At 46.5% G+C, this 13,308-nt stretch overlaps 1 protein-coding gene across 6 annotated transcripts in view; it reads left to right on the top strand.

Annotated features, from left to right (window-relative positions):
* The window catches only part of LOC103183893 (tubby protein homolog), a 47,044-nt gene extending 34,448 nt beyond the window's left edge, over nt 1–12,596 (top strand). For all 6 annotated transcript variants that reach the window (XM_007901638.2, XM_007901636.2, XM_042342124.1 and 3 more), the window contains 7 exons: nt 174–262; nt 791–973; nt 5,445–5,557; nt 6,150–6,258; nt 8,690–8,788; nt 10,552–10,723; nt 12,063–12,596. In XM_007901638.2, coding sequence (XP_007899829.2) covers nt 174–262; nt 791–973; nt 5,445–5,557; nt 6,150–6,258; nt 8,690–8,788; nt 10,552–10,723; nt 12,063–12,196 — 899 coding nt within the window. In that variant the 3' untranslated portion in view covers nt 12,197–12,596. The remainder of the gene's footprint in view (nt 1–173; nt 263–790; nt 974–5,444; nt 5,558–6,149; nt 6,259–8,689; nt 8,789–10,551; nt 10,724–12,062) is intronic.
* Nucleotides 12,597–13,308: the final 712 nt, after the last annotated feature.

Raw genomic sequence — 13,308 nt, 5'->3', positions numbered from 1 at the left:
TTTTGCTGATTAAAATCAGAACCTGGCAAACGTATTTGTCAGTAAGTGTGAGAAAATCTGGTGATTTATTCCTATAAAGTGTAAATTTGTTAAAATAATGATAGAGGTGCTGGTGTCCGATCTGAAACTTAATGTATCTGAAGCTGTGCCTGACCATGTCTTTGATCTGTTAGGATCCGATGATGAGGAAGAGGAAGATCCATCAATCACACAAAAGAACAGCAACAAAAAGGGAAAATCTTCAAAGAAGAAATCAAACAATGTGAGTTTGTGAAGGTGTTGCTGATGCATTAATTTGGTGACGGAGTGTGAGCAGATAACCAGGTCTCATTTGCCATATTCGCAAAAGAAGCGAGATGCGTTAGCTGTAAATTCTGAAAGCCCAGATGCCATCACCCCATGATGTGACTAAGTTTTCCTTCTAACTTTTTGTCTGCACTTTGGTGGCCTTTTGGAAATGATCAATCCCAAACCCCCCCACTCCCCCCAATCTGACCTCTGAATCTGATTACAGATTCCCTTTTGTAAATATTTAAAATGAAGCCCCATTGTTGTTGGTAGATAGTAAACTCTCTGCCAAAAGAAATCTAGATTGGGTGGGAGCAAAGAATTGCAAGGAGTCGATGACAGGAGTTGGGAACTACAACAAGGTTGACCTAGAGGTCAGGGTTAAGGCAGAACATTGAATTGCTGAGGGAGATTGCACACAGCTCAGGGAATTTGGAAAGACTATTTGAAGGGAGGAGAAGGCTTAGATGTGCTTTAATGACTTGGTGTTCCCTGCTTCTAGGACTGTGCCTCAGCCAGGATGGAGTCCCCTGTTGTGGAGGTGGGAAATCTGGAGGAGTTTGTGCTGAGGCCTGCTCCCCAGAGTGTGACTATCAAGTGCAAAGTAACAAGAGACAAGAAAGGCATGGACCGGGGCCTCTATCCCACCTATTACCTTCACCTGGACACAGATGAGAACAAAAAGGTAAGGGAGACTGATGGAGGACAGTGGGTGATAGGCCAGATAGGCTCACAATGAATTGTCAGACAATAATGACAAGTGCTTCCTTCTCAGGGGAAGAAACCAGGTATGAATCTGTCCTTCACTCCTGTTTATTCTGTAGTTGTGATTGATGCTCTCAGGGAAATGGGGTCAGAGCAGGAAGGCTGAGATGCATGGCTACTTGAGCTAAAAGGAGAAAAATTAAAAACAACAAGATTGACCAATGCTCTTGTTGAGTTTTTATTGATCCTAAAGGCTACAAACAAGTTCAAGCTGAAGAAGATGCTAGAAATATTCAGGAGGTCCATAACCAGTTGCCATTTTATTTCTTTTTGTGGGGGAGAAGGGAGAGGGAGGCGGAGAGAAGGGGAGGGAAAAACAGATTATCTACTTTATTGGAACAGGATGGTAAAGGTTTGCAATGTTTGTTAAGGTAGTTGGTGGCAGTGTTCATGGTCTCAAGCGGGGATGTAAGCAGGGTCTCCTTGAAGCTGAACTGGCTCCAAGGTGACATGCTTGGCCATGGAATGTCGGAATCAAGCCAGCCTTCTGTGGCAGTCTCGGTAGTCCGGTTCCTGAACCAGGCAAGTGCATGGCGTTCCAGTGCACTACTGATGACAGAACAGCCCAGCCTGGCTCATTGGCAGGACCTGGAAGGGCAGACCACTGGCGAGTCATCCCACTCAGCTCCTGTTAACCCTGTAAGCCAAAGCCCTAACGGGTAAAGTGGTCCTAGCCGGATAAGCAGGGGAGCTTGCCAGACAGTGATCTCAATGGCAAACTATGCTGCTTTAGCTGGTTAGACTCCAGCAGTTAACCCAACACACACTCTGGGGTCTCTGAGCCTGGCTCTTGATAACCTGCGACTAATACTTTCTGGAATTAGGTAATCAGGATGCATCCCTCCGGGGAGAGAGTGTACATTCCATTCCAACAATCTATCTCTGGGATTTCCATGTGTAGTTGGGATGCATGGAAATCTCAGCTTGGTTTGAAGGCCCTTAAGCACGGTGATGGGTTTCTGCATGTGTCAGACACACGACTGACTCCCCCCCAAAAAATCAAGAGGGGATTATATATTTTATAATGGGGGAAAGATGATAGATAATAGCTCCTTACTTCATGTGCAACTAGGACCACCCTGCCAGGGTTAATAGGATCCAAGTGAGAAGAATCCCTGCTCCCTGTCTGCCTCACCAAGTCTTGCTAGCAAGCCAGGCTGGCTGGTCTGTCATTAACAGTGCTAGAGTACTGCGGATCTGCCTGCATCAGGAAATGGACTATTAGGGGCCCCACAGAGGATGGACTTGATTCTGATATTCCATTGCTAGGCACATCACCTTGGAGCCAGCCCAGCTGCACATGAACATTAGAGAACATTGTAAATACAATACTATTTAATTAACATTCATGAATATTTTAAATATAATGGTATTTAGAAATTGGGATCGTCCACGCCCAGACCCAATGGTCTTGTATGTTCCTGAGTACTGACATACCCAGACACACTGAACCTGAATCAGCTGGTAATATTCCATCTAGACATGACTTCACTTTAGATGGGTTGATATCAGCAGCAGTTTCAAATGGAGCTGACAGGAAGTGACACAGTCAAGTGCTTTGAGATGTCTCAACAATGCCTTCATCTCCAGGACCTCACTTGCTCTATTCCCTTACTCCTCTGGCTCATTCCCCTCATTTGAGCATCTAACACTCTACCATTCCCCCAATCTTTCCTTTAAAATTCTCCTCATTTACCAAACCCCCCAAAAAAATCTCGCCCACCTTCATCTCTGACATCTCCACCTTTGTAGTTTCCCTCTGCCTCTGTTCTGAACTCCTCCTCATCCTTGGTGATTCAAGCTTCACTTCACCCCCTCCTACTCCATCTCCCCTGACTTCTCCTCTCCTCTCACAACCTCTCCCTCCACATCCACTCTGCCACCCACGTTCATTGCCACCCACTCAACCTGGTGATTACCCTGGGCCTCAATGTCTCAGATATCACAATCACAGACAAAGCCATCTCCGATCACCATTTAATCTCCTTTAACTACTCAATCCCTCTCCCCGCCATCACCCAACCCACCTCCATCTCCTATTGGCCCAGGAAAAAAATCTTCCCGCAATCCCTCTCCGCTGCACTGGAGTAATCTGAACTCCTCCACCTCTGGCCTACCTCCGGGACTGATTTATCCTCCTCGCTCACTCTCCTCCACTCTTGATGCCCCTACCCCACTCACCTCCCAAACCACTTGCTACTGATGAACTTCACCCTGGTACACCTGCCGCCTCTGCTCCTTTAAGGGTCAGGTGTGGGCCACCAAATGAATCTAGCTCCAATCTCATCTAACGGTCCCCAACAGATCTGGCTGGACCGCATCAAAACGTACTGCTCCACCCTCATCTCTGCTAAATTGTCCTTTCCAATCCATGGCTGTTTGTGGGACACTGCTGTGCACAAATATACAGTCAATTCACTTTACAGTCTATTCTGTGAAGCGCTTTGAGACATCGGGAAGACGTGAAAAGCACTATATCAATTGCAAGGATTATTATTATTAACAACCCCAGGCTCCTGTTCTTCACCACCAAAAGGCTCCTCTGACACCCTCTCTCGCCTCACCCATTCTCTTCTCAAACTCTGACTGTCAGGAGATGCTGGATTTCCTCAAGTCCAAAATCGAGGGGATCCATTCAGCTACCACGGCCCTCCCAACCATCACTCCATCCCCATCTCCCCCCTACACTGCGATCCTTATATATCCCTCCCACCACTTCTTCGAACATGTCTCCCCCTCCTCTCTTATCACCACTATATCCAGCATGAAACACCACCTGCTCCCTTGACCCCATCCCCACCCCTTTCCTTACCTCCCAACTCCACCTGCTTGCCCCTCTACTGTCCAACACCATCAACCTCTCCCTTTCATCTGGGACCGTTCCCATCCCCCTAAAAACATCTATAATCACCCCTATCCTGAAAAAACTTCCCTGGACTCATCCCTGCTTTCTAACTTCAGGCCCATCTCCAACCTCCCTTTTCTTTCCAAGGTCCATGAAAAAGTCATTGCTTCCCAGCTTCACTCCTTCCTCTCTTACTATTCCCTTCATGAGCTCCTCCATTGGGTTTCTGTGCTGCTCACAATGACATCCTGACCATCTGTGACCAGGGCTCTCTTTGCCTCCTCATCCTCCTCGACTTCTCTACTGCCTTTTATATCATGGCCCACTCCATCCTCCTCTCCTCTCACCTCAACCTTCAAGGTTCTGTCCTTGAATGGTTCACATCTTATCACTCACACAGTCTCTAATTTGCCTCCACCAACGGTTTCTCTTCCAGCCCCCTCCCAGTCTTGTGTGATATTACTCAGGGCTCTGTCCTTGGTCCCTCCTATTCAAGCTCTATATGCTCCTCCTTGGTGACATCACCCACGTACATGGGGTCAACTTCCACATGTACACAGATGAGACCCAACTCTATCTCTCTGCCTTACCCCCAATTCCAGGACAACTGACCACCTAACAGATTGTCTGTCAGTCATCAAGTCCTGATGAGAGCCAGCTACAACTGAATGTCAGCAAGACCGAGCCCTCCTGATTGATTCATGTCAGCATCCGTGGATGCACACTCCACCTCACCAGCCAGTCAGGCACCTGGGCATCTTGTTTGACCCTCAACTCTCCTTTCTCTGCCATATCCATGCCACGACCAGCACTGACTTCCCTCACCTCTGCAACATTGCCCAACTCCACCATTGTCTCACCCTTCAGTCCATCGAAACCCTCACACGCATTCGTTACCTCAAGGCTTGACTATGGAAACTCCCTCCTTGTCAGCCTCCCCAACTTTTTCCTCCACAAGCTGCAGATCATCCAGAACTCTGCAGCCTGTGTCCTCTCCCGCACCAGGCTCCGTGATCTCATCACTCCCACCCTTGCCCGGCTCCACGGCTCCCCATCCCTCAGAAGATAGGATTCAAAATCTCATCCTCACTTTCAAGGGCCTCCCCAGCCTTGTCCACTCCTACCTCTCTGACCAGCTAACCTCCTATTAACCTGTCCGCTACCTCCATTCAGCAGGCTCCAACCTGTTCCATGACTCCCGCCCGATCCACCCACCATCAGCGGCCATCTTTTAGCCTCTCTGCTCCCACCCTTTGGAACTCCATCCCACAATCACTTCACCTTGCTCCCTCCCGTGCCTTCTACAAGGTACGACTCAAGACTCTCCTTTTCGACCGTGCCTTCAGTCGCCCTCCTACCTCTCTGCCCTCCCTCATTTCCTCAAGTCCTCATCCCAACCCTGCACCCCACCCACCATGCTCAGGTCCTGATCCCCAACTATTCAGCACTTCCTCCCGATGTGAAAGGCACTTTACAAATGTAATTTTGTTGTTATCTGTGTTTACAACTGAATGTTTTGTTTATCTTTGTCCCCCCCCACACTCAGATTTTCTTGCTGGCTGGGAGAAAGCGTAAGAAAAGCAAGACGTCCAATTACCTTATTTCCATTGATCCTACAGACATGTCCCGAGGGGGAGAGAACTTTATTGGGAAACTAAGGTGAGGCTCGTTGCTTGGGCTGGGACCCTATGAGGCTCTTGGTGAATCCAGTCCAATATATACAATTGAGGTCAAATTTTGGGTCATCACTCATCTTGGAGAGACAATGGGACCCGACAAGTTGTGGGGGGGTATGTGGGGCGGAATGTAAAGTCCTGCAATGCATTGGCTCGCCTCACAAGCAAGGGTTTGATTTCCGAGCAGGACGAAACGTTAGGCAAGTTTCCTTACTCCACACATCTCTGTTTACCTAGCAGTAAGTAGGAACCCAGTTTTTAGTCAATTTGTGGATCGCTTTCCAGGGGTAGTAATCCCTCCAAAAAAAAATGTGGTCACTCAATCCATGACTGCTGCGCGCAATTGGTTGCTGTGTTTCACCCACAAAATACACAGTCAATTCACTTTATAATATATTCTGTGCTGCACTTTGGGAAGTTATAAGGTGCTGCATCAAATGCAAGGATTATTATTATTAAGAACAAATTGTAGTCCCAGCTCATGCCAAATGGAAGAGTTATTATTGTAACTCATTCTTTTCTGGATTGAACATCCATCCGATGGAGCTTTATTCTGGGCTTTTTGAACCTTCCAGGTCGAACCTGATGGGAACAAAGTTTACAGTGTTTGACAACGGGGTGAGTGCTGACAAGGGGAAACCCGATCGTTCCAATGTGCGTCAGGAGCTTTCTGCTGTCATCTACGTAAGTGTCTTGAAATGGCGATATAGCTGATGGTCTCAATTTCATAGGATAAAGTCCCTCTCTCTGTCTGTTAATAAGGCTGTTCGCATTGGGACCTCTGGGGTAAAGATTGCAGCGTTAATTAATACAAGGAATGCATTAAGGAATGATGCAAACTTCTTCCTTGTTGTCAGCTGTGATTGGCAACTTGCCTGCAGCATGACCTCTCCCCTCTGCCATCCCGACTGCCATCTTTGATCCCATCACCCGCCATAACCTTGCTCAACTCTGCCTTCTGAGAAGCACATTGTCACTGCAGGAGCCACTAAATTCACTCACCTTCCTCTTCTCTAGTCTTGGGAAAAGACAACTCAGAGGGGACAACAACAACAACAACAAGATTCCACTTATTGAGCGCCTTTCACGTCGGGAGGACGTCCCAAGGCGCTGTACAGTTGGGTCAGGACCCGAGCATTGGGGGGAAATGGTCAGGGTGAGGGGAGGGAAGGGAGGGAGCGAGGAGGGGGTAGAGAGTCGAGAGGGGAGCTGAAGGCTGAAGGTCAAAGAGAAAGGTCTTAAGACCGGTCTTGAAGGAGGAGAGGGAGGAAGCGGCGAAGGCACTGGGGGATAGAGTTCCAGAGCTTCGGGGCTGAGAGGCTGAAGGCCCGGCACCGATGGTAGGGCGGTTGGGGCGGGGGATGTGGAGCAGACATTGGGACCTCATCGAGGTGTGTAAATTTGTAACCCGCTTCAAATACTTTAGATTCCCGAAGACATATCGTAGAATCATAGAATTTTTACAGCACAGAAGGAGGCCATTCAGCCCATCGTGTCTGTGTTGGCTCTTTGAAAGAGCTCCCAACTAGTCCCACTCACCCATTCTTACCTCATAGCCCTTCAAATGTTTCCTTTTTAAGTACCTATTTAATTCCCTTTCGAAAGCTATTATCAAACCTGCTTCCACCACCCTTTCCGGCAGTAATAGACCGTAACAACTCCAGACGGTAACAACTCGGTGCATGAAAAACATGTCTCCTTGTCTCTCCTCTGGTTCTTTTGCCAATTATCTTAAATCTGTGTCCTCTGGTTACCGACCCACCCACTAGAGGAAACAGTTTCTCCCTATCTACTCTATCAAAACCACTCATAATTTTGAACACCTATTAAATCTCACCTCAACCTTCTTTGCTCTAAGGAGAATAATCCCAGCCTCGTCTCTCCACATAATTGTAGTCCTTCATCTTTGGTATCATTCTTGAACAAGAACAGTAGACCAAGAAGGTGCAGGTTTAGAGTAATCAACAGCATTTTCAGAACAGACACCAGGATAGTTTTGCTTTAATTAACTGGAACAGGTTATCAGGATGGAAACTTTGAGGCCAGAAATCTAGACTCGATTAAAAACAGTTTGATGCTGTGATGGAGGGATGGTAGTGGCGGTGGGGGTTCTGGAAAGATGAGATTGGAATGGCCAAAGGGCCTTCTTCATCCAGACAATGTTATAATCTTGTTAAATGTCAATTTTCAGCACTAAAAATCAGGACTGATCTCAGGGTTGGGAGACAGTCTCTGATTCTGACTAGATGTTTTTCTCATCCACTTTAGATTTCTTCCCTTTATTCCATTGATGAGACAGAACTTGCCAAGAGGGAGAAGCTAAAAGAGCCCTGGGGCATTAGTCACTACTGGATCTCAGAGAGCACGATGCAGCAGTGAATAAAGCAAACAGATATTAAGCTACATTGGCTGATGTAGGCTACAGGTTACATTACCAGGCTACATGGTAGATGCTGTATCGTATTGGTTAGAGCACTCACCTCGCAAGCACAGTATACCCGGTGAAGCGCTTTGAGACGTCTCGAAGACGTGAGAAAGCGCTATATCAAATGCAAAGATTCTTATTATTATTGCCAAAACGGTTTAGTTCAGTTCCCAGAAGAAGGTGATAAAACACAGTGAAACGATTGTTATTGAAATGGAACCCAACTCTTTCACTCACTAAGATAATAATTAGTGAGATTGAACCTTAACAATAACAACAGCAATTTACATTTGTTTAGAGCCTTTTATGTTGGGAGGATGTCCCAAGGCACTGGACAGTCAGGGATTTGGACCTGAGCAGAGGGTTTGGTGGAGGGCAGGGTACGTAGGGGTGAGAGGGTGGCCAAAGGCATGGTCAAAGAGGAGGGTCTTGTGACGTGCCTTGAAGACAGCAAGGGGGGAAGTGTGGTGAAGGGACTGTGGGATGGAGTTCCAAAGTTTAGGAGCAGAGAGGCTGAAGGCCCGACCATCGATGGTAGGACGGGAATGTTTACAATAGCCCAGAGGCCTCCTGTTTCTGGTTTGACTACTCCTGGACTGGGTTGTTCAGCCTCACAGAGCCAGATGTCTGAGGCCCTGCCAAACATCTCAATGAGCCCATGTGAATTTACAACTGTATTTATCCTCACAGGACACAAACGTGCTGGGGTTTAAAGGCCCCAGAAAGATGACAGTGATCATTCCTGCGATGAACGAGGAACAGGAGCGGGTTCCCTTCCGACCTCGCAATGTAAGTTGGACGTAAGCCATGAAATAAGACTTTTACATTTTTTTCAGACTAAATTGCCATGTTGCTGACTTTTGAACCTGATAACTGAGAGTATAAACTGTTCATAAGATCACAAGATGTTCAGATGAAGAAGACCCTTTAGTCCATTTGATCTCATCCTTTCAAGTCTCCTCCCTACCGTCCTCCCATTACAGTGTCATAATAATAATAATAATAATAATCCTTGTATTTGATATAGCGTTTTTCATGTCGGGAGGACATCCCAAAGAGCTTCACAGAACACACTGTAAAGTGAATTGACTGTATATTTGTGGGCGAACGCGGCAGCCAATTGCGCACAGCAATGTCCCACAAACAGTCGTAGATTGAAAATGACCAATTTATTATTGTTTTTGTGTTTTTTGGAGGGATTATTATTAGGCTCTGTGAGGACTAAGGAAACTTGCCCAAGGTTTCACCCTCTGCCTGGAATTGAACTCAGGTCTCTCGTTTGCAAACCGAGTGCTCTAACCACTGAGCTACAGGACTCCACAATTTTTTTAAAATGATTTTTNAAATGAGTCCCAGTGTTGTGGCCTCAACCACCCTCTCTGACAAGCAGTTTCAGATGTTAATTAACCTCTGGGTAAAGAAATACTTCTTGGTGTCTGTCCAGAAATTCCCCCTTGAAAGCCTGAATCTCTGTCCTCTTCTGCTGTTTCCATGCATCCAAACTATTGTTGTATTTTTTTTCTCTCAAGGCCGTTGCAGTCTTACAGATTTCTATAAAGTTACCTCTGAGATTTCCCTTTTCAAGACTGAAATTGCTTATATCAATATATGGGACAGGCTATGTCAGCAATGTTAGGAGGAAAATGAGCAAAGGGATGAAAGCTGGAAGAATAACAGAACAAAATGATGTTAAAGTCTTTTCTCTGGCAGAGGATCCAACACATCTGGTCTCAATATTAAAGCTAAGATGGTTAGAAGGAGATATTCTCTCTCACACAGTGAGACGTGAAACAACGTGGAAGACTGTAGATGCAGAAACTCCCGTCTCTTTCTCCAATAGCTTTGTGGGATCTTTAATGTCCACTTCAACTGGCAGTTTGTTTGATGCTGACTGGTGCTGAGGTACGGGTGTCACAGAGGCTGACTGTCCTCCAGAACCTTATTCCAGTGGTCACTCAATTGGCACGTGTAAGAGACGGATCTATAAAGACTTGGGAAGGGGATTAAGGGACAGGGAGAAAAGGTGGGGGAATGGTTTAAATGGTTTAAACATATGTCATGTTAAACTAGTACAACAAGCTTGATAGATCGAATGGCCTCCTCCTGTTCTTGTTACTGTGTTCCTATTATTGTGTTCTTGTTATTGTTTTCTTATGTTCCTCGGTCTCTGTGTTGCATCTTCCTGTATTATGTGTTCCTATGTTCATGTGCTATATGTTATGACCACCCCACCATGCTGGGGTCTTGATCCCTGACTGTTCAGAGCCTTGTGGTGTCCTCTGACGTGAAAGACGCTTTACAAATGTAACTTTGTTGTTATTGTTCTTATGTACCTGTTGCAAGTTTGTATGTCCATGAGTTACGTGTTTCTAAGTTCATGTGTTAAATGTTCCTATTTTACATGTTCCTATGTTATATGTGTCTATGTTCCTGTTACATGTTCCCATGTTCCCATGTTGCATGTTTCCGTGCTCCCGTGTTCCCATGTTACATGTTCCCATGTTATGTGTTCCTATGTTGCTCTGTTACATGTTCCTCTGTTGTTACTGAAGGACAATGATGGGCTGCTGTGCAGATGGCAGAACAAGAACATGGAGAACCTGATCCAGCTACACAACAAGACACCGGTCTGGAACGATGAGACTCAATCCTACGTCTTGAATTTCCATGGCAGAGTGACGCACGCCTCAGTCAAGAACTTCCAAATTGTCCATGAAAATGACCGTACGTATCAAACCGATCAGGCTGGCACAGGACCCTCATTTAGACCTCATTCATTTCTTTTTGCAACAGTGAGGCATTGGGGAGTGGGATGGGGTTGAGTATGGGTTTATTTTGCCGATCTCAGCCCAGTGCAATGAGTGAGGGGCTACAACTGGCTGCATTAAGAGAGACTAAAATTGGCCAGAGATCCTGCTGCTTAGGAACATAGGAACAGGAGTAGGCCATTCAGGCCCTCAAGCCTGTTCCCCCATTCTATAAGATCATGGCTGATCTGTCTCTCAACACCAATTACCCATCCTTGCTCCATATCTGCTCTGCTGATTCCAAATCAGATCTCTGCCCCCCCCCCCCCCACCCCCACACCACACATACACACCCACTCCCCAAATGACCATCCACCTCTGGTGGGAGGCAATTGAGGGTTGAGCCAAGAAGGTTTGTGTGACACTGTCTTGACACAAAGGCACTATTTGTATTATTATTGTTATTATTATTACTATTATGGTACTCCATTGCATAGAGCACTTGTCTGACAAGCGAGAGGACCCGGGTTCGATCCCCAGGCAGGGCGAATCCTTAGGCAAGTTTCTTTACTCTACCTACCAGTAAGTAGGAACCTGGTTGATAGACAATTGGTGGATTGCTTTCCAGGGGTTAATAATCCCCTCACCAAAAAAAATTTGGTCACTCAATCCACAACTGTTTGTGGACGCTGCTGTCCACAATTGGCTACCGCGTTTCACCCACAAAATACACAATTAATTCACTTTACAATATATTCTGTGAAGCGCTTTGAGAAGTCTCAACGATGTGATAAAACGCTATATAAATGCAAGGATTATTATTATTATGGTTATTATTATTATGACCCGCATTCTCACCCACACGAAACTCCACTCCCCGATCACCCCAGTCCTGGCCAGACTGCACTGACTGCCTATCCCAGAGAGGATCGACTTCAATTTCCTCACCCTTGTATTCAAGTCCCTGCACTCCTCTGCACCCCCCGACCTCTCTGACCTCTCTCCTCAAAACAGTACCCTTTGCCTTTGTTCCTCCGGGTCTGGCCTCCTCCTCGTCCCCCGAGTCCTCCGCTCCACCTTCAGCCACTATGCCCCGAGGCTCTGGAATTCCCTTCCTCGCTCCCTCTCTTCCTATTTCCAGGTCTCTGCTGAAGACCTTTTTCTTCGACCGCGCCTTTGGTCACCTTCCTCCCCCTCCCCCTGGCCCCTCCCCCTGGCTCTGCCCCGGGATCTGTTACTGTAAAGCGCTCTGAGACGCCGTCCGGTGTGGAGGATGCTATATAAATCCAAGTTGTTATTATTGTTGTTCTCCACAGCTGATTACATTGTGATGCAGTTTGGCCGGGTGGCAGACGATACCTTCACCATGGATTACAACTACCCAATGTGCGGAGTCCAAGCCTTTGCCATCGCCCTCTCCAGCTTTGACGGCAAACTGGCTTGTGAATAAGACTTGGTTACACATCCCCTCCAGCAACGACCTGGGACTGGCACTGGCTTTTTAATCCCTGACTGCTCAGCGCCTTGGGATGTCCTCCCGACATGAAAGATCCTTTATAAATGTAATTTTGAATTGTATTCAAAAACCCTCTCTTATTTGTCTTCTGTTGTTGTTTTAAGATGTGAAACCCATGTTTAGACTAAAGAATCTGCTCTGCGAGGCTTCGGAGCAGCAATGGGAATCGGAACCTCGATTTGTGTTCACCCCATCAAATCCCAATGCACAGGATGGTTCAAGTTTTCAATGTTTATTAGGGTGTTTTTTCTGCTCTTAATTTCTGGTCGCAGTGATGTTGTCAGCCTGGTAGCACTCTCACCTCTTGGTTGTGGGATAGTGGGGGTGGTGGAGTGCTGCATAATCAGAGGTGTCATCCTTCAGGTGAGATGTTAAACCCAGATTCCTGTCTGCTTGTTCAGGCGGACGTGAAAGACCCTGTAACGCTGTTTGAAATGAGAAGAGAGTTTTTCCCGGTGTCCTGGCCAGCAATCCTCTGTGTGTACAGTTCATGGCGTTTCACCCACAAAATATACAGTCAGTTCACTTTACAGTGTATCTTGTGAAGAGCTTTGAGACGTCTCAAAGACATGATTAGACGCTGTATCAAATGCAAGATTATTATTATTATGGCTGGGTGTTTAGAGACAGTGAGACTGACAGGCTCGGCTCGTGCAAAGGTTATTATATTAGTGGAGTCCTGTAGCTCAGTAGTTAGAGCACTCGCTTTGCAAGCGAGAGACCTGGGCTCAATTCCAGGCAGAGGGCAAAACCTTGGGCAAGTTTCCTTACTCCACACAGAGCCTAATAATAATCCCTCCAAAACCAAAAACAATAATAAATTGGTCATTTTCAATCTACGACTGTTTGTGGGACATTGCTGTGCGCAATTGGCTGCCGCATTCGACCACAAATATACAGTCAATTCACTTTACAGTGTGTTCTGTGAAGCGCTTTGGGACGTCCTCCCAACGTGAAAAGTGCTATATCAAATGCAAGGATTATTATTATTATTATTTTATTATCTGTCTAGAGTATACCTTCTCCTCCCCTTCTCATCCCCAGGG

Source organism: Callorhinchus milii, unplaced genomic scaffold (assembly GCF_018977255.1).
Source record: "Callorhinchus milii isolate IMCB2004 unplaced genomic scaffold, IMCB_Cmil_1.0 Scaffold19, whole genome shotgun sequence".
Lineage (NCBI taxonomy): Eukaryota > Metazoa > Chordata > Chondrichthyes > Chimaeriformes > Callorhinchidae > Callorhinchus > Callorhinchus milii.
Note: the sequence above shows the minus strand (reverse complement) of the source record. Positions and strands in the feature narration are given on the sequence as shown.